This window comes from Emys orbicularis, chromosome 16 (assembly GCF_028017835.1).
Source record: "Emys orbicularis isolate rEmyOrb1 chromosome 16, rEmyOrb1.hap1, whole genome shotgun sequence".
Taxonomy (NCBI): domain Eukaryota; kingdom Metazoa; phylum Chordata; order Testudines; family Emydidae; genus Emys; species Emys orbicularis.
The window spans coordinates 11393907-11418330 of NC_088698.1; the positions used below are offsets into that span (position 1 = coordinate 11393907).

General features: G+C 46.9%; 1 protein-coding gene across 1 annotated transcript; it reads left to right on the plus strand.

Moving 5' to 3' along the window:
* Positions 1-6800: 6800 nt before the first annotated feature.
* Positions 6801-22333, plus strand: CABP1 (calcium binding protein 1). Its single transcript, XM_065417883.1, has 7 exons — positions 6801-6845; positions 14362-14538; positions 18336-18366; positions 18926-19069; positions 20649-20758; positions 21345-21492; positions 22308-22333. Exons 1-7 carry the CDS (start codon positions 6801-6803, stop codon positions 22331-22333), a joined length of 681 nt encoding a protein of 226 aa, XP_065273955.1.
* Positions 22334-24424: the final 2091 nt, after the last annotated feature.

Genomic DNA, 24424 nt, shown 5'->3' on the forward strand with positions numbered 1-24424 from the left:
TATTGATTTCCAATAACAAGCAACTGTATGATGTATATCCAGTAAAAGATGCTTAGCTAACTTTGGGCTCCCTTTTAATTATCCAGTGATATTCATGTGACCTTGCAGATAGTCAGCAGGATCCATAAACCTGAATCACACTTCTATTCCAGTTCAAGATCCCTTCTTGGAATAGAGGCAAACAGCTGTTACAGTTGGTGTGGTCCTGCACAGTTGTTTAGTAGCCTACTGTACCAAGGTGAGGCTACCAAACTCAATACACCTGTGCCTGAAGTCACTATTAAATCAAAAGTGTTGAAATATTCTAATCTCTATGCTACCTATCCCTTACTTAACATACTTTGCACATCTATAGCCCCTTGCAACCACCCTGGGAAGGGATATAAATGGATCACTTCATCCCACACTGATATGCAGCCTCCACTCTGGGGTAGAATGTGGCAGCTATGTAACACTGCACAGCAACATGACACAACTGTTCAGAACAGGAAGTGAAGAAGAAACCTGTGTTCACTTAAAAAACTGGAGGGGGCATTTAGGAAGGCAGAATATGATCACCTGAGTTGGAATTTGATCAGGAAACCTCACACTGGGGTAACACCTTGACTCTTACAAAATGTGTCATTGGATCTTTAAAGAGTGCACATGATCAGGACCTTGGTTTTATGAAGGCACCTCCAAGCTCATACCAATCTGCAGTGTCACACTGGGGTATTGGTTTAGTGATAACTCCAAGGGAAGAGCACCACCTGTCTAGTCACCAGCACCATTGACGGCAACACTTAGTGCCTCACCAGGTACAGACCCAGCCTGACCCTGGGATCAGAGGATAATTAGTGCTTTCTGCAGTGTCATGTTTTTTTCCAGACAGCGCAACTGATTCTCATTTCCCCTATTCCTGAATTTAGGGCAAGGATGGGCACTGAGGGGAAAGGTTGTTTAAACTAGAAGGCCATTTCCACTCCACAGTGTGTAACTGAGATGCAGGCCCACTGCTTTTCTTTGAACAGTTAGAGATAAAACTGTCCTGAGCAGCAATTGCAGGTTGGGATTCTTATACCTTGGGAGGGATGGGAAATATCTGTGGAGGTTCGATTTTGTTAACAGACTTTCTGATTGTGTTTGAATCTGATCCAATTGGTGTAATGCAGAGGAGAAACACTCATATAATGTTATAGTCAGCATGAGTCAGCAACGGACACCTAAGAATAAAGAAGGTCCCAAACTCTTCAGGCAGCTGTACTTGCCTACTAGACTAAGACCTTCCCTGTACCAGCCTGTGCCTGCTGCTGCCTGACTGGAGCATATAGTACAGTCCAAGCTCCATTCCTGGTTGGAAAACACACAACTGAATGGGCAGCAATAACATGCCAGGGCCTAACACAGAAGGAGGGAAGATGACCAGTCTCAGATATTTGGAGGACCAATGCTGGTACCAGTGGTTGGGAGCTGTAACAGAAGGACTCCTGATATCAATGACAATGTAGCACCAAGGATGTTAATAAATCCTAATCAACAGGCTCATTGAAAGTCATCCAACAACACGACTGCATTATTTCTTATTTCTACAGAGTTATATAGCCACTATGTGGAGGGTGAGTAGGTACAAGGTTGAAAGCTAGCAATCCAGATGCAAACTCATGGCAAAGTAGAGAAAGAATTCAAAACCAGAGCAGGTAGAAATCACACGTATGTGTGGGATAAATTAAACAGGCAGGAGTGAGATGGATTTCTCAAGATAAAAAACAGTGAAACCTTCCAAGTACACAATAGGTCAAATCCATCCCTTAGGTAGCTCCACTGACTTCAATGGAGGTCCACTGGGGATGAGTTTGACCCTCATACATATATTCTCACCAGAGATTAAACCACCACACTAATATTATTGTTATACCAGTCATGAACAGGGGTCTGATCTGTTGTCCTAGAAGATGAAAGATCACATATTGTAAGGGACCTGACATTTGATAAGGAACAGGAATGCTTTGTCTCTGGAAACTGTTACTTGCCCAGTAGAAACAATTTTATTCTATGCTGCCAAACTAGGCTGCAATCCGACAAAGCAAATTCCCCTCCTCCCCTCTCACATCTCAATTTCTGAGTTGGTTTTTGATCTCTCTCGGGGCTGTCTCTGCTACTGGAAGTAGCCTCTAGCAGCTGCCACTGAACTAATCAGAGCTAGTACACAGCAACGTTTTTCTTTGGAAAGAAGAACCTCTTTAATGTCTGTATCTAAGGTGTCAGTTCCATGTTTTCTTCATAAGCAGAAAGGGATGTCTTATAATAGATAGCTGCTATTACAGGTGAAAACCTAGTTCGCTAGTCTCCATCTCTCTCAAGAACAACATTGCTTCTGATTATAGAATCTAGAGATGGAAAAAATGACAGTATTCTGTCATCTAGTCCATCCCCCCTACCCTGGGCCTATCCCAACCTTCATGCTAGGTTCCTTCCTGCTCCATGCCGTGGTCAGTCTTCATAGCAAGTTTCTCCTTCCTGCATGATAAATTAAACTCCAAGCCAGACTACATCCAAGCCAGGCTCCATCCTTGGAATTTTTAGTGGGAATGCAAGGACCCAGGCGAGAATTGAATCTCACAAAAGCCCAGTAATATTTCAAGAAGTTTTATGAAACAATTCCAGACTTTTCTAAAGAAAACCTAACGTGTGTAGGCAAACACATATGCACACATCTACCTGCACCCACACCCACATAAATCCACCCACTGATATGCACCCACATAAAACACTTGTGTACACACGGATCCTTCTGCTGACTCCTAGGCTTCTTTTCCTCCTAGGCACAGCAGCTTCAGAGGTAGAGGAGGAGTAAAGATAGATTTCACTGGCCTTTTTGCATTTCTGGCTCCCTCCCTCCAGATTTCTTAATTCCCCTTCTGCCAGCTTTGATGCCACATCTCATTGCACATCACTAGAGGTGCCGAGGGATGGGACTGGGAATCGGACCACAGCCTGTAAAGTGAATCGGCTGCTTAGGATGTGCATCAGTAGGTATGCTTAGGCCAGTGATACTCAAGACCTCAGTGGTTCAGGAGCCAGCAAAGTGACTGACCAAGTATTATTATTTTATCAACTACAATTGGTTAATAACATAGTAAAAGCATCCTGATTGGTTAATAATTAAATCATACAGTGTTTTAATATCATATGCTGCAAAGAGCTGCAGGACACACATTAAAGAGCCACTTGCGGCTCACGAGCCTCAGTTTGAGTATCACTGGCTTAGGTTCTCTACATCGTAAATTGGAGGCTTGCTGGACAAGTGCTCTGTTTCTTTTACTTTAGAGGAATTCTGTATACAGAGGGAGGGGTTGAAGATTTAGGATTTTGCCCATGTTGCACACCTGAGTGCAAAATGGGTCTAATCCTGGACACACCACACCCTTCCGGATCTGGAAGTGCTCCTCTTGGCCCTTCCCCTATACCGGGGTAATCAATTATTTTTTGTCAAGGTCTGAATTTCTTGGTCAAGGTATAGTCAAGGTCCAGACTCCAGAGAAAATAATAAAAAAAACCCCAACAATCATGATAATACGTTAATAAAAAGATTTCATGGTCCGTTCAAAAGCATTGGGCGGTCCAGATTTGGCCCTTGGGCCACTTATTGACTACCCCTGCCCTATGCTCTGTCTGTCTTCCGTCCTGTCCCCCCTACAGTTCCCTGCCTTTCCACTTTCTCCTGTAGCAGCTTGGGTGATTTGATTAATCCTTATGCCAGGGCCATCTCTGGGGATAGAAGCCTGGATAAATTGCTCCGTTTCCTCCCCTCTTGGACAACACAGGTGGCAGATATTTATCAATTGCGGGGTGTTCCTGGCCACTATGCTGCCTGTCACAGCGAGATTCATGAGCAGCAGGGAGGTGATTCTCTTGTAGTTTTGCTCTGGAATTGGAGTAATTTGTCTCAGGAAGGAGCCAAGACGGCTCACTTGCTATGTGGCAGCTTCTGCTCAAGGGAGACAGGCACTTTGTCAATAAACAAGGAGCCCAGAGATGGTTCCAGCTGACAAAGAACATTATTAACGGCCAACAGCTTGGCCCAGTATAGATCAGCACTTCATTAGCATCTTTGAACAGTGCAGGCTCGAACCAAAACCACATACACAGGAGAGGAGGAGCTGGGAGCTCCCCCATGGCTAGTGCTTCCTCTAGCTCTCTTGCTGAGTGAGACTGGGACTGGAGCAAACTTCCTCACAGGCACATGGTCCTGAGTTTTCCCCTGCATCTGTGGTTCTCAAACTGTGGTCCACAAAACGACAGAACAGAGAGAAGATCTGATTCACTGACACTGCTGCAGGGAGGGGTGAATTACAGCTCTTTGTGCCACCTAATCCCCCTCTACTCCAAGGGAGGGTGGGCTGTGATACCAGCATTGTGCTCCCTGGAGGGGTTCTGTAGGGACTGGAAATGTGGAGGCAAGAGATGCTAAATTTCCCATCAGGGCTCCACAGGGACTCAGCCCATAGAGTCTGCTCAGGAGATGCCCTGATCTGTACTTCCCCATCCTCCCTGCCCAAACCCCTCTTCAGGGTTAGATAACACCCATTTGCCCTGGATGGTAGGCAGTTTCTGGCCAATTTCTGCCACCACAACTTCCTCCATGGTGAACTTTCCATCTTGAAGGCCCTATGTCTTTCAGATGCTGCAGGTATAACCATGTGCAGGATCTGTCCCAGAGAATGCTCTGGAGAAGGAACTCAAGGGGCATTGAGAGGCTGGGTATAGGGTGTGGGGATTTCACCTTTGTGTAATACTAGCAGAATGAGGAGTAATTCCTGCTGGACTGTTACTGGAGATGGTGTCAGCTCCCATCAAAGTCAGGGCTCCTAAACCAATACTTGAAGTGACTCTTGGTAGAAGAGACCACAGGGCTGTGGAATAGCTGTGAATTCTCTTCACACCTAGGGATCCTACAGTATTTCCTACAGCCGGATAGTATGAAAGCAGAAAAATTACTTCTTTGCTGTTGCCTTGACAGTTCATCCTTCTCCATTCTTACAATCCTACAGGTGAGAACTCATGAAAGGGGAATAACCCTATATGTCTCCAGCACAGCAGCACAAGGGCTAAGATCCTGGGGTGGATCCCTTAACAGCTGTTGTTGGAACCACACTTGTGAACAATGTCGTAAAGCAGTTCCGCTGTAGGTGAGAACTCCTAAATCTCCGAGCAGATTAATGAATGTTCTAAAGTACAGCTGCAGCTCCAGCATCATCTCTGTCTTTGCAGTTATAAATGGAAGCGGCTCTCCATTCCATGGTCTAGTTATTCTTGTGGATCCGCAGCCATGGTGGCTTCATAGCTGAGGATGCGTCCACCATTAAATTCAAAGCCCTATTGCATGGGATGGTGGTGGATCCTTTCTGTAATTTAAACCTCCCTGAACGTTCTCAGCCTTCTCAAGCCAGAAGTAAATTTGTTTGGGACTCGAATCCCGATTGTTTCAGGGATGGGTATTGCATTGCCCTGTGGTGGGGAAGGAGGAAGATTCTGTTACCTCCATGTGCCTTAGAATGAGAGATGGGCTTACAGTTCATATCCAGATATATGTGTTGGAGGCCTTAGATTTCCAGGGTGTTTGGAGCTGAGTGTTTGGTTCAGCTCACTGCAGATATGGAGTGGGCTATGAAATTTGGATCTGGAATCTGAACTTTTTCCCAGTACATCCCCAGAACTTGGATCAGTCCAGATCCAGGGGCAGAGTCGGTGCTAGGCATAAGCAGACTAAGCAATTGCTTAGGGCCCCAAGCAGCTCAAGGGGATCCCCTATTCATTATTATATGTGGTGTGTGGGTGTGTGAGGAGGAGAAATATTCCTGCTTAGGGCTCCCAATGGGCTAGTACCAGCACTGTCAGGGGTTTGGTTGGGCCCATCTCTGCTCACATGTGTGCAGGGAAAAGCCAACCGTTTGTTATTTTTTAACTACAGAAGGCAGGGGAGACTCTGGCATTTGTCTGGCACTTCGTCTCTCCATTACGAAAACTTACTCTCTGGAGGTGAAGAGGGGTCTAGAGGCACTGGGTTGCTGCCTTCAGCAACTTGCTTTGGCCATAGCAGGAAAAGAGCAGTAAGGGAGCCAGCTCCCAGGTCTTCCATTGTTTGTAGAGCAGGAGCAGGTCCCATCCAGATAAATGGTCCATTGCTGTGCTGGTCTGAGCTCCAGTCTCTGCTCAGAGCCTCTAAGTGGATTGCCTTCCATCTAGCCTGGCTTTTTGGTAATTGAAAAGCTCAGAGGAGTTGGAAATGCCGGGGTGGTGTGGGGTGGTAGATACAGAATGAGATGTTCACTGGCTATGTGGACCCAAAGTAGCCAGATTCCCTGGACTCATCATTGAAATCACTTCTTATGGTGCCTCTCTGCTTTAATTTCCCCTGAATCAGCCCTCTCCCATGAGTGAAACAATCTTCACTGCAGATTGAGGGGGGTGGGAGGGATTTGAGCATTAATCTGATGTAGATTATACCTCCGCCTCCCTCTTTCTGTCCTCCCTCTCTCTCTTCCTCTTTCTCTCTCTTTCTGTTTCTCTCCCCCTCCCTCTCCTCCTGCTTCATCTTTTCAAGAAAGTGAACATAAAGTAAAAACAGAGAGAGAGAGAGAGAGAGAGAGAGAGAGGCAGAGAGAAAAAGCTCCCTGAAGAGGGAAGCCCCAGCAGCCAATAGCTGTTTGGATTTGACTGGTGCTGCCTTTCTTGCTTTGCTCCCAAGGATACCTTTAATGGAATCAATTGCCTCGGTTCCTTTATAACCAAGTCCATCGGAAAGGCAGACTCAACATATTATGGGCAACTGTGTGAAGTCTCCACTGAGAAACCTCTCGAAAAAGGTATGTTCCCTGAATCAAAGTGCGTTGTGCGTGTTTCAAGCCCTGCTTCTTGGGACGGATGACGTTGCGGGTAGATGGGAAGGGAAGGTGGGAGGAACATGCAGACTTGTCTGCAAAGGTTTCAGCTCCTTCCAGAAGTCCTTTTCCTAAGAGCTGTTAATACAAATACACTGTTCAGAACCTGTGATGATGAACGCCACAGCTGGTGTGTGAATATGTGTGTAAGTATGCGAGTAGGCATGTTTGCATCCATGTGTGTAAGTGTTTGTATGTGCATACACATACACATGCACCACATGCAAGTGGATAAATGCATGTGCACAAGCATGTGGGCACGTGTTTGTGTACATATTATTTGGTTATATATGTACGTGTGAGCATGTGCACACATTTGTGTGGGTATGCACGTGTGCAAGTTAAGACGTATCTGTCTATCAATGTGTGTGCATGGGAAGGTGTGGATATTTGTGTTGTTTCTCTATGTGTGTGCAGACATGCATGTGAAAATGTGGGAGCACACAAATGTATTAGCATATGTCCCTCTCTGTGTGTATGCAAATGAGCACATGAATATGTGTGTTGTGTGTGTGTGCATTTTCGTGTGTATATCTGAATGTGTGTGCATACTCATGCATATGTGTGCAACATCCGTGAGTGAGGATGTGTGGGTAAGTGTATGCGTGAGTGCGTGTCCACATGTATAAGTGTGTATGTGTATTTGTGCCTGCATGTGTGCATTTATTCTTGGGTGTCCTCACATATGTGTGGATCTGAGTATTTGTGTATTTGCATATTTGTATGTATCCAGGTTTGTGCACGTATTTATGTATATGTGCGTGCCTGCTTTCTGTGGTATGTGTGTGCATGCCCATGTATGAGCATGTGTTTGGCCATGTTTGCTCAGGTGTGTGTGTTCATGCTTTCCCTCATGTGTAAGCATGCCCATGTGTGTACACATTCATGCCCACCCGTACTGCCATGCGTGTCTGTTTGCATTTTACTTGTGGGCTGCTGTGTGCTTAGGTCTCAGAATGGTTCAGGGATTAATTAGATTTAGGAGTTGTGCTGCCACTATGGGCTGAATTGGCAATGGGAATAGTTCTCCCTGGGCACTGTGCGTATCAGGATGAGGAAGCCGTTGAGATAGAATGTGCCCATTAGGCCAGCTGGAGGAAGGAATTCACTTGGGGACGCTGAACCAAATAACAATTCACCACGAAATGCACTGCTTGTTCCTTACAAAGGGGAAGGTCATAATAGGCAATGACAGTGCACCGCACTGAGGGAGCTCACAGCATGGATGCCTCACTGGCAGTGAAATGGCATTGCTGTGAGGAAGCCATGATGAGGAGGTCTCGTGGGCAATGAAGTGGCACTGCCATGAGGAAGCTCACAGTGCAGAGGTCTCACCAGCAGTGAAATGGTGCTGCTGTGAGGACGCTCACTGCAGTCTGGAGTCACTGAGTACCTTGCCAGCCATGAAACGGCCCTGCCACGAGGAAGCTCACAGCGTGGAGGCCTCCCCAGCCATGGCCCTGCCACAAGGACGCTCACGGCCTGGAGGCCTCCCCAGCCATGAAATGGCCCTGCCATGAGGGAGCTCACGGCGTGGAGGCCTTGCTAGCAGTGAATTTTTTCTGGCCTTGGGTTTGTCACTTTTGTGGGGCAGCTCACTGCTGTAAGCTCAGCTACCACAAACAAGGCACAAGTGTAAGTTAAATCTGGAGTGTTTCCTGGTAATGACAGAGCATTGCTGTGCGGGAGGGAGCCCACCCCAGCAGCCCCAGCTGATTTATGGGGTATGTAATGAGGCAATTCATTCCAAAGCAGCTAGACAGGGCTGAGCTCTCCCTTTTGGTCAGTGTGACCCTGGGGAAGAAGCAGGAGAGGCACTTGGGGTTCAGCCAGCTGGAGTGCCTAAACTTTGCACATGTGAAAGGGCCATTCTGGCAATTTGCAGCCTGCCTCCAATGCACATAAAACGGAACAGAATGTACCTGCTCTCATCTCTAATGTAGAGATGTGGTTTGCAGAGAATACAGGTCCCAGCATGCAGCGGGCCCTGACTGCTTAGATCAAAATAGAGCATTGCATTCTGGATCTTGTAGCTTGTCTAGGTCCTACCTTTATTTGTATTTAATCCTTCATTCCTAAGAGCCATTTAAAGTGATGTATTCTGCACATAGTTCCAAAGAGTAGGAATGAAGGGGTTAAAGTTGAGGAAGCCCACAGCCCACATTATAGAACTCGGCAAGCTCCACTTTGGCCCTTATATTAAGGCCTCAGGGCCCAGTGCTGTGAGGTGCTGAGTCCCCTACATCGCTGTTGACCTCATTGCAGCCTGGAGTCACTGAGTACCTTGCAGGATCAGACCATTACATGACATAACCTCAGACTGCCGCTCTGTATAACATTCCTCCTCTCTTCCTCAGGTTTTGACATTGGCAAAGGAGAGATGGGACATAGGCTGAGCTAGACTTTGTCAGGGAGATTTCTCCCACTCTCCCCAGCTCCACTGAGTTTTCATGTCCTGTTCTGAGACTGAGGAACCACCTTGGCTAGAATGATGCCAAGCAGGGCGCTCTTCTTGCTGGTCTCCTCCATTTGTTCTTTCCAAATGCGGCCTGTCGAGTGGAAGCAGAGACTTTAACGTGACTCGGAGAACAGGGTTAGGAACCTGGAGGCCTCTTGCTTTTGATAAACCTCCCTCAGGGAGAGGAAGGATGGATTTTGCATGACAGAGATGCTGCCTCCTGCACTTCTTTGAACATGGGGGGGGGGGGCATCATTTCAAATTGAGGCAAGAGGGTAGAAGAGCCTCGGTGACAGATAATCATCTGTCACACAAACACTTTCCCTAGCAGCTTCTCTCACTGCAGTGCTCCCAGCACTCTTTATTGTGGAGGCTGTGTATATATGAGAGAGGATCTCTACACAGACAAACTGAGACTTCCCTGAGTAGCTTAGACAGAGGAGGAAGCCCTGGAAATAGTGGATATGAAGTGTCCTGATAGAGCAGGGAACGGGCTCACTTTGAACTCTGGCAGACATAAGAACATAAGAACATAAGAAAGGCCGTACTGGGTCAGACCAAAGGTCCATCTAGCCCAGTATCTGTCTACCGACAGTGGCCAATGCCAGGTGCCCCAGAGGGAGTGAACCTAACAGGCAATGATCAAGTGATCTCTCTCCTGCCATCCATCTCCATCCTCTGACGAACAGAGGCTAGGGACACCATTCTTACCCATCCTGGCTAATAGCCATTTATGGACTTAGCCACCATGAATTTATCCAGTCCCCTTTTAAACATTGTTATAGTCCTAGCCTTCACAACCTCCTCAGGTAAGGAGTTCCACAAGTTGACTGTGCGCTGCGTGAAGAAGAACTTCCTTTTATTTGTTTTAAACCTGCTGCCTATTAATTTCTTTTGGTGACCCCTAGTTCTTGTATTATGGGAATAAGTAAATAACTTTTCCTTATCCACTTTCTCAACATCACTCATGATTTTATATACCTCTATCATGTCCCCCCTTAGTCTTCTCTTTTCCAAACTGAAGAGTCCTAGCCTCTTTAATCTTTCCTCATATGGGACCCTCTCTAAACCCTTAATCATTTTAGTTGCTCTTTTCTGAACCTTTTCTAGTGCTAGAATATCTTTTTTGAGGTGAGGAGACCACATCTGTACACAGTATTCGAGATGTGGGCGAACCATGGATTTATATAAGGGCAATAATATATTCTCAGTCTTATTCTCTATCCCCTTTTTAATGATTCCTAACATCCTGTTTGCTTTTTTGACCGCCTCTGCACACTGCGTGGACATCTTTAGAGAACTATCCACGATGACGCCAAGATCTTTTTCCTGACTCGTTGTAGCTAAATTAGCCCCCATCATGTTGTATGTATAGTTGGGGTTATTTTTTCCAATGTGCATTACTTTACATTTATCCACATTAAATTTCATTTGCCATTTTGTTGCCCAATCACTTAGTTTTGTGAGATCTTTTTGAAGTTCTTCACAATCTGCTTTGGTCTTAACTATCTTGAGTAGTTTAGTATCATCTGCAAACTTTGCCACCTCACTGTTTACCCCTTTCTCCAGATCATTTATGAATAAATTGAATAGGATAGGTCCTAGGACTGACCCTTGGGGAACACCACTAGTTACCCCTCTCCATTCTGAGAATTTACCATTAATTCCTACCCTTTGTTCCCTGTCCTTTAACCAGTTCTCAATCCATGAAAGGACCTTCCCTTTTATCCCATGACAGCTTAATTTACGTAAGAGCCTTTGGTGAGGGACCTTGTCAAAGGCTTTCTGGAAATCTAAGTACACTATGTCCACCGGATCCCCCTTGTCCACATGTTTGTTGACCCCTTCAAAGAACTCTAATAGATTAGTAAGACACGATTTCCCTTTACAGAAACCATGTTGACTATTGCTCAAGAGTTTATGTTTTTCTATGTGTCTGACAATTTTGTTCTTTACTATTGTTTCAACTAATTTGCCCGGTACCGACGTTAGACTTACCGGTCTGTAATTGCCGGGATCACCCCTAGAGCCCTTTTTAAATATTGGCGTTACATTAGCTAACTTCCAGTCATTGGGTACCGAAGCCGATTTAAAGGACAGGTTACAAACCTTAGTTAATAGTTCGGCAACTTCACATTTGAGTTCTTTCAGAACTCTTGGGTGAATGCCATCTGGTCCCGGTGACTTGTTAATGTTGAGTTTATCAATTAATTCCAAAACCTCCTCTAGTGATACTTCAATCTGTGACAGTTCCTCAGATTTGTCACCTACAAAAGCCAGCTCAGGTTTGGGAATCGAATTGGGTACCGAAGCCGATTTAAAGGACAAGACAGAAAGTTCAGAATAATCTGGAGGGACAGGATGGCTCGGGGGGTATGGTTTGGGACTGGTGTATGGACCTTTTCACCTCCACCTCCCTGGTTCACATCCGTCTCTGGTTGATCGTGATCAAAATTCATTCCCGTCCAGTCTCTTGTTGGTAGCCCCCTATTTCCTGCAGAGTGCACCAGTGTCCCCACAGCAGTAAACACTACTGTCACGACACTAATTGACAGTCTCAGCAGAGGCACCTAGGTGTAAATGGGATAAATCTCAGTACTCCGGAGTGTCCCTCGGGGTCAGGACTGAGGCACATTGGCAGAGGAATGTGGGGAAGCCTGCTCTGCTTCTGCCTCTACAGTGGCTAAATAGAAAGCTTCATTCTCCAAGTCACTCAGTTTGGCACCTTTTGCCAGCTCTACAGCCGCCCCTCTGGAGGAGCCCGGCCAAGTGCTTGTATCATCCCAGAACAGCTGTGGGTTTGTATTGGGGAGGGGAGGGAAGAAGGGCTTGAGCCTTCCTCACGATTACCTTGCTTCTATCAGTACTCAGGTCTGCGTGTTGCTGCTTCTGCCACTAACAGGTGGCTGGCCTCATTTTGCCTTGTATCCCTCTGTTGGAGGAGCTGTCTCCTCTGCTTTGGCTTGATGTGTTTATGGGACACATGAGGGAAGGGAGACTTTCCAGCACCAGATTGGGGTGGGGGGCGCAAATGGACAGCAGCAGCAACCGGTGCTTTGTAGGGCAGTTCTCGGTGAGCCCTGTAAATGACCTTGGGTCACTAGAGGCAGATGGGCGAGGGGAGACTCACATGGTGTCACACTAGGATAGAGAAGTCCCATTCCCTTTCCCTGCACTACCTGCGGTTCTATGGATCAGCCTGTTCTGTGTCCTTGGCAATTCTCTCCTCAGACTTGTGATTTCTGTCCACATAGGAAAATAATGGGCTAATCTCATCCTTCGTGGAACTCCAGTGACTTCATAATAAGATCGAGAGACTAGGTGGCTCAGATAGGGATTAGGAATAGGCTTTGGAACCTTTCACCTTTCATTTGGTTTCAGTGAATTACCCCTGCGACAGATTTGGCCTGACGTGTATATTTTCAATCTCTCATATTATATATTGAAAAAGACTCTGGGAAATAAAGCTGGTGATTTACAAAATATGTTGTACCAAAGTGACAAATGTTCACGTCATTATCACACAAATGTCAAGACAATTAGCTGCGCCCATGATGTGCCAGGTGTGGATTGACGTTAGTCTTTTATATTTGTATAGATAAATTCCCCATCCACCATGTATAATCAGGTGAAGGGTTTCCTTCCCATCTGTGATTGCAATTAGAACCCTGTTATGCTATTTCCTTTCTTTTGTGATTTTTGTGTGTGTGTTATATTGGTCTTGGTGCTTTGGTGGATAGTCACATGACATTATACATGAGCAGATTGTCTCAAGACTGTGTTTAAAAATGTAAACTACAAAGCATGTGTGCAATGTAGTAACATATGGCAGACGCAGCAAATAGCTACAATAAATCTGAGCAAATGTGAGTGGGGAGCAAATGTGGCCTGCTTCTCAGCCCTGAAAGAAGAAGTTCAAGATTTAAGGGATGAGTCAATATAAAAAGACAATGGCTGTGGACAAAGTCTCCCAGATGAACTCTGGGAATGCCATCAGTACAAGCAGGAGCTCATTCCTGAAGCAGAAATATGATTGTTAATATTTACTGTATAAAACCAAAGGTCCTGTGGGTAGTGCTGGCTTTTTATAGCTGCATGGGAATACCAGGATGAGACGTTTCCGCCAGAGCCAGAGAAAAGCATTTCTATATAAGGAAAGCATTGGCTCCTCAGTGGAGCCTGGAGCTCCAACCTCAGATTCTATTCTGGAGTCCCAACTGGCTGGGATGTGTGGACTCCTTAAGAATGGTCTGTGAAAATGCAGAGCAGACAAGGCTGCAGGGACTGGGACTGTAAGTGACCTGAATAGACTAAATTTTCATAGGCTCGGTCAGTTATTGTAACTAATTAGAATTGTAATTGTCTGGAACCCAGCTCGCTGACACTGTAAACGGCCATCTGACAGTTTTAGTATGACTGTGGTACAGGTGTTAATACGGAGCTGTAAGCTGTTGAATTGTGTTGCCTGAAAGTGACTTGAAGCCAAACTTAGTCTCTCTGTGCAGGTTCTGTGCCTGCTGTTCAGTGGAGGTCCCTGACGGAAGCTTCTCTCCCAGTAATCTCCTTCTGTACACACACAGACTGTTATGTCTGGGCGTGCTATTCCCTTGCAGGCCACACATGAAATCATTCACTCTGGGGCTGGAGATGGGAGGGACGGGACATGTTCATTTTCTATCCTGGCCCTTTCATCTGTAGCTGGAGGGATGTGTGCAGCTTTGAGAAAGTTTGATGTCATTTCAAAGTGAAATCTTCCTGGTTGGCTGGACTTTTATCAGCCATTGACAGTGAACTCCTGTACTTACTGCTTCTATACAAGCCTGTACTAGTCTGGTGGGAGGGACCCAGCATGGAAAGATGAAAGAAATTTAGGACTAATTACTCTGTCAGGCAGCCCAGTAAAACATCAGATCAAAGACTGAGAGACATGGGGAGGTAACTTCCTCTGTTGTATTGTTTACTTGCTGCTGATTGGCTGGGAAGATTCGTCATGAGGAGAAGACCTGCTATAAGGCTGTTCAGACGAGTGAAGAGGGGCCGTCAGCCTGCGAGTACCAAGGTCCACTCATGATGCTGGCCCAGAACTGCGCCGTCATGCACAACCTGCTGGGGCCAGCATGCATCTTCCTGAGGAAGGGCTTCGCAGAAAACAGGCAGCCTGTACGTAAGTTACACCCTGCTGGGCAAGAAATATACAAAACACAATGCCCACATTGCCACAAACGGGTAGCCACACATGTTGCCTACGTACATGGGACTCTGAGATCCCCCAGCAACGGGTCACAAACCTACAGCCTCAGACCTGCAAATGCAGACTTACAGACTCACATACATGCTCAGGCATGTGAACTGGAAGATGTGTGGAGATACCCTGGCACCTAGGTAGTAAGCATTGTAGAAATACGTATACAGATGGATAGATCAGTCGCACTGAAACACTCATAGTCATACGGACTCAGATATACCTGAGGAGTCAAATGTTCAAATATGACACTCCAGTGAGACATCAACATCCCATACATGGAGGCTCAGATTAGTACGTAGAGCCTAAATGGCCACTATATGTGCTTCACTGGATTTGACTGTCCCATCAAGGTGCCCACATTTGAAGCATACTCAAATATGGCCTGAGATGCATACCCATCCACATTCACACAAGTTCAGATTCATACACACATCCATGCACAGTCTCATGTCTGCACAGGAGAGCACATACATGCAAACCTCAAAATAGCTACCTGTTCACACACCTTCAAATAGCAATGCACAAACAAGTATCAGTACCTATATACCCACTAATATACAGCACACACCTATATTTATATTTCTATCCATCCAAGCATATATATGCGTACATACACATCCATTCCTGCAACCTTAAAATATGCAAAAATATATACACAGACATGTCAAATGTACATAGAGACATGCGTACATAATGTACATTCACAGTAACATAAAGCACATATCCCTGTACGCAAACATTTAATATCTATACTAACGTACTTAAACACATATACAGAGACACCATATTATTAACACACATATAGGCATATATGTGATTAGGTGTACACACTTGCCTTCACTCATCCAGTACATTACATGCTCCTCCAGTCAAACAAAGCTCATCCTCAATGTCTGAGATTCATGGCAGTTAAAATCCAGTTGTCAGGCATCCCTCCATAATAAATCTCTGTTCTATATACTCACACGCAAAGACACACTTGTCCTTAGCTGGAATAGAATCAAGGACCTTTAGTTCCAAAACCTAATCCCCTTCCACTTGAGTTGAAGACAAGTCACCATTTGTTATTGCTCACTGTAAGTTTTTATTCTCTGCAGCCTCCAACCACTAGCAGACAATCACATATTCCATTAGCCAGTACATTAAAACACATGCAGAAATATTCTCAAGCAAGTGCACACACACATATGTATATACTGGCACACAAACATCTACCAAATCATATGTGCTTATATAAAGAACTGTATACAAATTCCATTTAGAATGTCAATAGCTTGCAGGTGACTATATCCACCATGTTCAGAGCCTTGAAATTCATAATATCCCAGGAGGCTCCAAAGGGAGGAGCACAGACATCTCTGACAACAGCCCTGGTGCGGAGTGAATGTATTTATAAACAGCTGTTCTCCTCATTGGCTCTTTAGACCAGCAGGATTTTGTGTGCATAGGACAGAAATAAATTAATGCCAGAAAGTTTCTTATGATGGAGTGGTTGATGATCACCTCTAGTGTATTCCTGAGCTCTTTGAACAGGTGTATCCCTTTTTCCATATGTTCTCCTCAGAAAGCTTTACACTGCTTCAGCTGATTTCTTCTTAAGCAGATGTTTTCCTATTTAATAATTTTTAAGGGAGCTTCCTTGGACTTTAAAACAGAAAATCTCCTCATGACACCAGTTACAGTTTGGGCTAGATTTTCCAAGGGACCTAGAGTGGCCTCTTCTTTTGCACATACAGTCTTTGGCTCCCCCCAATGATAGAATCTGCACACACAAAGAAGTGCTCACATCTCTGCACATGCAGATGCCTCTGTGTGCAAAAATAGAGGCCAGGCTGAAGAAGTCTTGAGACTTCCTCTTGGACATTCTGGTGTGTTAATGATGCTGGCTATAATGGGGTACAGCCTGGTCTAGTGGTTAAAGCACAGGCCTAGATGGCAGGAGACCTGTGTTCTCAGCCAGATGCTGCCACAGATGCAGTGAGTAACCTTGCATGAGTCAATTCACTGTTCTGTAAAATGGAGTTGATGATGATACCTCTATATCTTGAACATTCCTGATCAGACTGGTGGTGCTCAAGAAGGACTCCTGGGGTCATTAAAGTTCATAAAGAGCTTGGAGACTCTTGGCTGGAGATATGCAAACAGTGCTTAATTTGTAATGAAAGAGGTGCTGGGGCTCAAGCAATTTTTTTACTTTCATAACTGACGCACCAAGCCCAGAGATACCGAGGCTATGAACTGCCAAGCCCAGAGGTGTTGGGGTTCAGCCCTGGCAAGCTCTGGCACAGATTAAGCCCTGTGTTACTGTAATTCATTATGATATCACTGATAGGAAGACAATGAGGCCTCCTGTGCCTGCTTGAAAGAGTGTGAACTCTTTTACAAATCAGTGTCTATGAAAGCAGAAGAAATGGGATGACATGTTTGAAATGACCAGATCTGTGAAGGATGAAACTGCAGAGCTAGAGCTCTCTGAAAGTTCCATGCAGCACAGAGATGCCTCTGGGAAGGTTATGAATGACAAGCGGATCATTTCTCTGGCACAGCCCCTTTTTGCACAGACGTAAACCAGTGTGTGTCCTAGTTTGCTGTATTCTCCGGGCAGCCGCCGCTAGAGTTACCACAGAAGCCTGCGGTTAATTAGCAAGAGCTCATCCTTATGAAACAGATCAAGGGCACAGTCTCCAGGGACCTGTGGTGAGGCTGCAGACCCCTGGGAGATGAGGGGAGAAGCCAGGACTCAGACAAGAAGGGAAATTTTGTCTGTTTCCAAATTCTCAGATATTCTGGATTTGCCTGGGAGCCACGAGTGGAGTTAGAAGGGGTTTTTAGTAACCAGAAAGCAGTGCATTTCCACACTCATCTTTTCTTCCTCTTGATGCAGTCTCTGGAGTTTTCCTATACTCTTTTACATCCCTCCCCTCTCTGAAAAAATCAAACCAAATTAGATGTTTGAAGTTGCAGTGTTTCCTGATCATGGTGAATCCTTGCCTGTTTTGTTTGTAGATGACCTTGCTGCTGTATATTTTGTTTCTCTGCCTACATGCTTGGGTTTGAAATGTTTGTATCTGGGGTGAGCTCACTGCTTCTATAGTTGCAGTCCCTCCCTACGGGAGTGGCTCTAGGGAATAGGATTGGGAGAGCTCATGGCTGCTCTCCCTCCCAGCAGCAATCACTATAGGCTTGCTGGTTGTGGGGCAGCTCGCAGCTATTTCCAGACCCAGATGTTCCCAGCAGGAGTTGCTGTAGGGAATACGGTAAGAGCTTCAGAGGAGCTCCGAACTACAGCAGTGCCAGACTCTGCCACCCAGAGTCACTGTAGGGGAATGATACAGGCACACGGTGGAGGCTCTCAGTGCCAGCTCATCCATCTGAAGTGGAGTGCTGAAGTCCCTTTGAGAAGCCTGTGTTGCCCTGGACCTTAGGTGTGGAACAACACTTCTATTTGGCCACCTGGCCAGCAGGCGAAATGGAGATGGGCTTCCACAGAGAAGTATGCAGGCAGCTGCTGGCACCCTCCTAATAGGAAAGGGAGTGATGTCAAAGCCTTACCAGGTAGATAGGATTAAACATGTCATCACCTTCTTGTTTCTTCTGTCACTTTCTTGCTTGTGCGTGATGCTCCCAGACCTGCCTGTACTCATAAGTGCTATTCTGACACCACTTTCCTATCAAATGATTGGGTTTAACGGAAGATGTTCTCTCATTGCAGGACAGAGAACTGCGACCAGAAGAAATTGAAGGTAAAACTTTGACCCTTCCTCCATGTCTCACTTTCTCTCTGCTCAGTGAAAATATACTGCTGGCCAGACTGATCACAGCGGGGAGAAATCTGGGGTAAAACTAGGTAGACGAGCTCATAGCTGTTCCCATTCTAGCCACTCCCTGCAGAAGATATCATAGGGAACGGTGCAGAAGTGCTGACTTTGGGGCAGCTCACATGCACTCCATCTCCTGACAGAGGGGCTGTAGAGTGTAGTGTTGTAGTGATGATTTTGGGGGAGATCACATTTGCTCCATCTCCTGCAGGAGGGCTGTAGAACATAGTGTAGGAGTGCTGACTATCTGACCATTCAAAGACTCTGCAGTCTGAGCAGGGACTGCTGTAGGGAATGGTGCAGAAGTGCTAGCGGGGTGGAGCTCAGAGCTCCTCCAGTTCTAGCTTCTCTCCGGGGAATCTGCAGGGGGAACGTGCACCTTCCTAGCATCCCAGAGTGCCGCTGACTCCTTGTGGGGGTGTTCTGGGAACTGTGTCTAACACCATCACTGACAACAGTGTCCTTATTGGATTCACCCTGACAGAGTTAAGAGAAGCCTTCAAGGAGTTTGATAAAGACAAGGATGGGTTTATCAACTGCAGGGACCTGGGGAACTGCATGCGGACCATGGGCTACATGCCTACCGAGATGGAGCTCATAGAGCTATCCCAGCAGATCAACATGAATTGTGAGTGTGACCCCTCACTTGCATGTTCCCCTGTCACTGCCATTCTCCGCCTCCGTACGCTGGGCTTTAGCTGTCAGTCTCTTGCTCTCATCTGTTCCTCTTTCTTTGTTCTCCTGGCTACCTGCCTGTCTGTCACCCACTCTCTCTGCTAGTCCATCTGTCTGTTTGACTAGTTCTCTGGGCATCAGTTTGCTTGTCTCCAGCCTACCAACCTATCTGGGTTTGTAGATAGTTAGTGAGGTATAAGAGCAATGTGTTGAGACAGACACACCAACATAGGACTGCCCTTGGTGTTGCCCTTGATATGGGTGTTTAAGGCATTGGTGTGCAGCTGCTGCATGTTGTTGTATTGAACCTGGTCTCTAGGCGGTGTGTGCTGAGGAGGGAGACTGGGTGTTGAGAGGAGGGAGATCCTTTGGTGTGAGGGTGGGGCTATGTCGGAGCAGAGTGCTGGGGTGTTTAGCTTGAGGTGTGAGTGTATTGAGGAGATAGCTCTGGTGTGTGGGGAGTGATGGGCGGAGGGGCTACCCTCAGTCCATCTGCTGTCACATGAAAGGTGGAATAATGGGGAAGTGTATTCACAAACCTGTCTGTGATCGGATATGGCTGTATTTGTGTCCTTTCCTTCTATCGTCAGTTCTTTGTCCTTATACCTGTCTGCAGCAGTGCTGTATGGTGCCCACAGGAATATTCACTAGGCATTATTTGTTGTACTCCCTGGGCTAGAAAGTGTTAATCATCCAGAGAGGGAGCAGAAACAGTACCATGTGAAAATAACACATAACAAATAGCAGATAACCAGGGCACTGGTTGCCATGTGATCCACAGGCTGTATAACTAGGTCAGGTGGTCTGGTGATCTACAGGCTGTATAATTAGGTCAGGTGGTGTGGTGATCCATAGGCTGTATAACTAGGTCAGGCAGTCTGGTGATCCACAGGCTGTATAATTAGGTCAGTCTGGTGATCTGACAAACAGGTAGGAATTTGAGGAACTCCTCACCAATTGCAGCTACTTCATAAACAGGAAAATGCATTAATTTGTTGAATACACTGTTTGTTACAAATAGCTTGTCCAGCTGTGGTGTTGAGCTTCTGGGACAGATTTTCTCCCCTGCTCCAGTGCAGTATAGGGGCCATACAGGAGATGCAACTGGCTGAGGCAGAATTCCCTCTGTTCAGACACACCCGCAGGGCTGCCATGTGCTTGCCCGCTCACAAGCCCTGAGGGATGATGTATGCTGGGAACAGATCCATAGCACACAGTGCTGTGGGGATTCTGAGCTGCCTGCTGCCCATAGGCAGCCTGGGATGGGCTGCTGTAATTTAGAGGAGCTGGGACCCTTTCAGCCCCGTCCAGAATCCAGAGGGTGCAAAGATGGTGTAAAGCCACCTTTGCTTCTCCTCCCCCTGAACTGCACTCTCTGTGCTGTGCCTCCTGGAGAGTCAGACCCTGACCCTCCCATGGGTGGCTGATCTCCAGTGGAAGCCATGTGTGGATGTGTTACCTTGGGTGCTCGGCTGGGCTAAGGAAAAAGGGCATATTAATGTCTTACACACAAATTTCCCCTTGGTCCCAAGTGGGCGGCCATGTGGATTTTGAAGATTTTGTGGAGCTGATGGGACCAAAGCTTTTGGCAGAAACTGCAGATATGATTGGTGTAAAGGAGCTACGTGATGCCTTCAGAGAGGTGAGCGCCCCCCGTGCTGCGGGACCCCCTCAGAGAGGTGAGCGCTCCCCGTTCTGCATCACCCCCTCAGAGAGAGGTGAGTGCCCCCTGTGCTGTGGGACCCCCCTCAGAGAGATGAGCACCCCCTCTCATGTAGTAAAAGTGGAGAGAAGGGGAGAGCAGAGGCAGGAAAGAGAGAAGATCAGTGGGGGAATGAGGAGGAGGAGCGAGCATATACAGTAAAGAGGGCCCTGAGAAGGAAAGAAGAGAAACCAAGTATGGAAAGGAGGGGAGCACAAGGAGAGCAAAGGCCTGAAAGGGAACAAAGGAGGAAGATAGGCCAAGCACAGCAATAATGTATGGAGTCTGTGAGGAGAGGAAAAGGACCTGAGGGAACAGACTGGCATCAGAGCAGGAGGAGAGAAGATGCCTAAGGAAGGAAAGAGAGAGCCAAGAGGGACTCAGGGGACCTCATGGACAAATATGTGCACTCAGGAGCGGAAAACATGGGACCCAAGTCTGGAGACTGTAGGTACCCAAGAAAGCAAGTCAGGGTCCACTCCAGCTGACTGTGCTCTTTCTGCTGTTGTTTGTTGTCTCCCTGCAGTTTGACACCAATGGTGATGGAGAGATCAGCACCAGTGAGCTGAGGGAGGCCATGAAGAAGCTGCTGGGGCAGCAGGTGGGCCATCGGGATATTGAAGAGATCATCCGAGATGTGGACCTGAACGGAGATGGGCACGTGGATTTTGAAGGTGAGAGAGAATGCGCTACTGTCCATCTTCACGGGGGTCAGGCAGGATTTCGGATCAGAGACTGGGTCATTGCCCTGCTCCAGGAATGGAGGAAGGAAAATGATCTCTATGCTCTAAGAGGCCCAGGTATCTGTGGAATGGGGTGAGAGGCAGCTGGATCAGAATCTCCTGGGATTCTCCCTAGTTAGGATAAGGCTATTGGGGGAGAGATGGCTGGTGTAGGAAATTCCTGGTTAGTGGTGCCTGGCTGTACAACTCTTCTCAATGCATCTCAGTGTTAAGCATGCCTCCATGGATCACATACTAGGACAGACTGTCCCTATGTCAGAGGAGAAACTTCTCTGTGGCCACGTGCAGCCCAATGGTGGATTTCTGTTTCCTCCCCAGTGCCCCCTGGGTACATACGCAGGCGGCTAGCCTGAGCTGCTACCCATGCTGCCATGGGCACACTGCTATGTTAGTGTGCTAGCCCGAGCAGAGCTAGTGCATTTACATGTATTCAAGTTGGGAATCACATCTCCCAGCTGCTGTGTAGACATACTGTGTCAGTGTCCAGCAAAGAGTTTAGTGTGGAAATGAGACATTACATTGTTCTAGGGCAGGTGTCCCAAATGATGAACTGCCCTGGCTAGTGGGATCCTGTAACACGTTGCATAAACTCTCCAATGTCAGTAAAGAAATCAAACTAGTGAGCAGTGTGGGTGGGGCTTTCCTGTTGGCTGCATAGTGTCTCAGGATGATGAGAGGTGGGATGGGAACGTGTTGGTGCAGTTGGTGTGTTCTCCTCTAGCCTCTCTGTTTGTCAATGGCTGCAGAGTTTGTTAGGATGATGTCCCGTTGAAGATTACACTCATCTGAAGAGGAACCAGCACCTCAGTGAGGGCAGAAGAGACCTGAGTGGAGCATCTAGCCCTGATGTTCCCATGCAAAGGTTTATAGGCTGGATGCATTTGTGACAGTGCGAGATGACCTGCCTCTCCTGCCCCAAAGTGGTCCCCACACTCCTCCACCCTTTCACACTGTGAAAGACTCATAATGTCCTATAACTGGAACTGTTCCTCCAAGAAGGCAACAGCAGGAAACTGCAGCGCCAGGACAAGCCACGATGTTTTCATGAGATGTTTGCAACTTTAGACTCCTCCCCTCCTGCTTTTATTCTCCCACCGACTGCTGCAAAGCAAAAGAAGGAGAGAGCCTCTTGGATTGGGGGATGAAAGCAAAGCCATCTGGGATTGGTGGCTGCAGCAGGTCGCGCTCTGCACCTGTTGGATTCCCTTGGTGAACTGTGTCCGTGTTTGCTGTGTGTCTGTCTGGAGTTATTTATGCCTCCCTGGTACATTCTCGTGTCTTCTGTGGTTACGTTTACCGAGAGCAACTACAAATACATGTCTGGAAAAAAAAAAAGGTGATAAATGTGCAAACTGAAGCTGTGTGTGCAGCCCTGGCCTTTCTGTGGGAGGTGAAGGGCGGGCTGGAGGGAGGAGCATCTGCCAACCGATCCACTCCAACCAGAGTACTTTGGGACCCATGTTGTGGCTGGGGGGACGAGCTGGAGCCAGGGAAGGTAGGTGCTGCTTGTTGCAGGATTGGTGATTGGGTGCTGTTCAGGGTGAGTGATACCTCCAGCCATTCTAGCCACAGGCAGCGTAATACACACACAAGATATACACACTGCCAGGTACGAAAGACTTAATGGGCTAAATTCCTCCTTGCTGGAAATCCCTTTAAGTCAGTGGAGTTACACCAGGGATTACAGTGTCTGAGGCTGTACGGTCATCCAGAATACAGAGACTCTGTCTGTCTGTTGCCTACTAAAAAGTGCACCCTAGAACACAGTATGTGACTCTGCAGTATGTACCATGATACTGGCCTCCTAGCTCTTCCTGTCCCTCTTCTATAGCATCAGGTGCATACCCCCTCTGTTCTTTCCCTTCTCTTTATCCTAGGCTCTCCCTTGGGCTCTCCTATCCCCCCCCCCTCTGTGTCTCAGGCAAATGCTGGGGCTGCCCCATTCACATTCCCATTTCTCTAGGCTGGGGCTTTCAGTCATTGGGTCTAGTTCCTCCTGCAGTCCAAGGGGCATCGTCCCCTCTCTCTGGATTTCTCAGAGTCTCCTGGGAGCATTTTCTTATCCTTGGCTGTCCCTCTTCCCAGGGTAGGGGCTGAGACACAAGAGCCTCCTACTAGCCCAATGTTGCTATTTCTTTTCTTTCCCCTTAGACTGCCAGGTTCCAAAATTCTGTCTGTCCCAAAGGTGCAATACCCAGAATGAAGATTTTATCTTGCTTCATGTTTGCTTGTTGCTGTGCCAGTCACTCTGTAATTGACATTCCAGCAGTGGGAGCATATATGCGAGTGTGCGTGTATGAGAGCATTTGGACAGGAGTGTGTGTGTGTGTGTGTGTGTTTGTGTAGGGAATGCATGGGAGCGGGCACATGGCTATTTGCATGGGAGAGCTCTCTGTGTGTGCATGCAGTACTACTATAGGTATGTGGGTGTGCCCACCAGAGGTGAAAGGAAAGTGTATGTACAAGTAGTTGCACATGATACTCAAGCAAACGTGCAGGCCTGTGATGTGTGTGTGCAGACGGTGTGTGTATGCAGTGCATAGATACTGCTGTGATGAGCACAGTACAGAACCCTAGCTAGTTATATATGCATGTGTATGATGGGAGTGTATGTGTGCATGCAATGGGAGTGTTTGTACAGGCATGTCCCTAAGCAACGGGAGTGTGTGTGCTTGCATACCCTGTGTGTGTGTGTGTGTGCAATGGGAATGTGTGAAGTGATGGAACAGTGTGTGTGTGTGTGAGTGATGAGAGGGAGTGTGCATGGATGCCCCTGTGTATGCGTGTGATGAGCATGCCTGCATAGGTGTTGAGTGATAGGAACTTGATGCATGTGTGTGTGATAAGTGTGCATGCACATGGC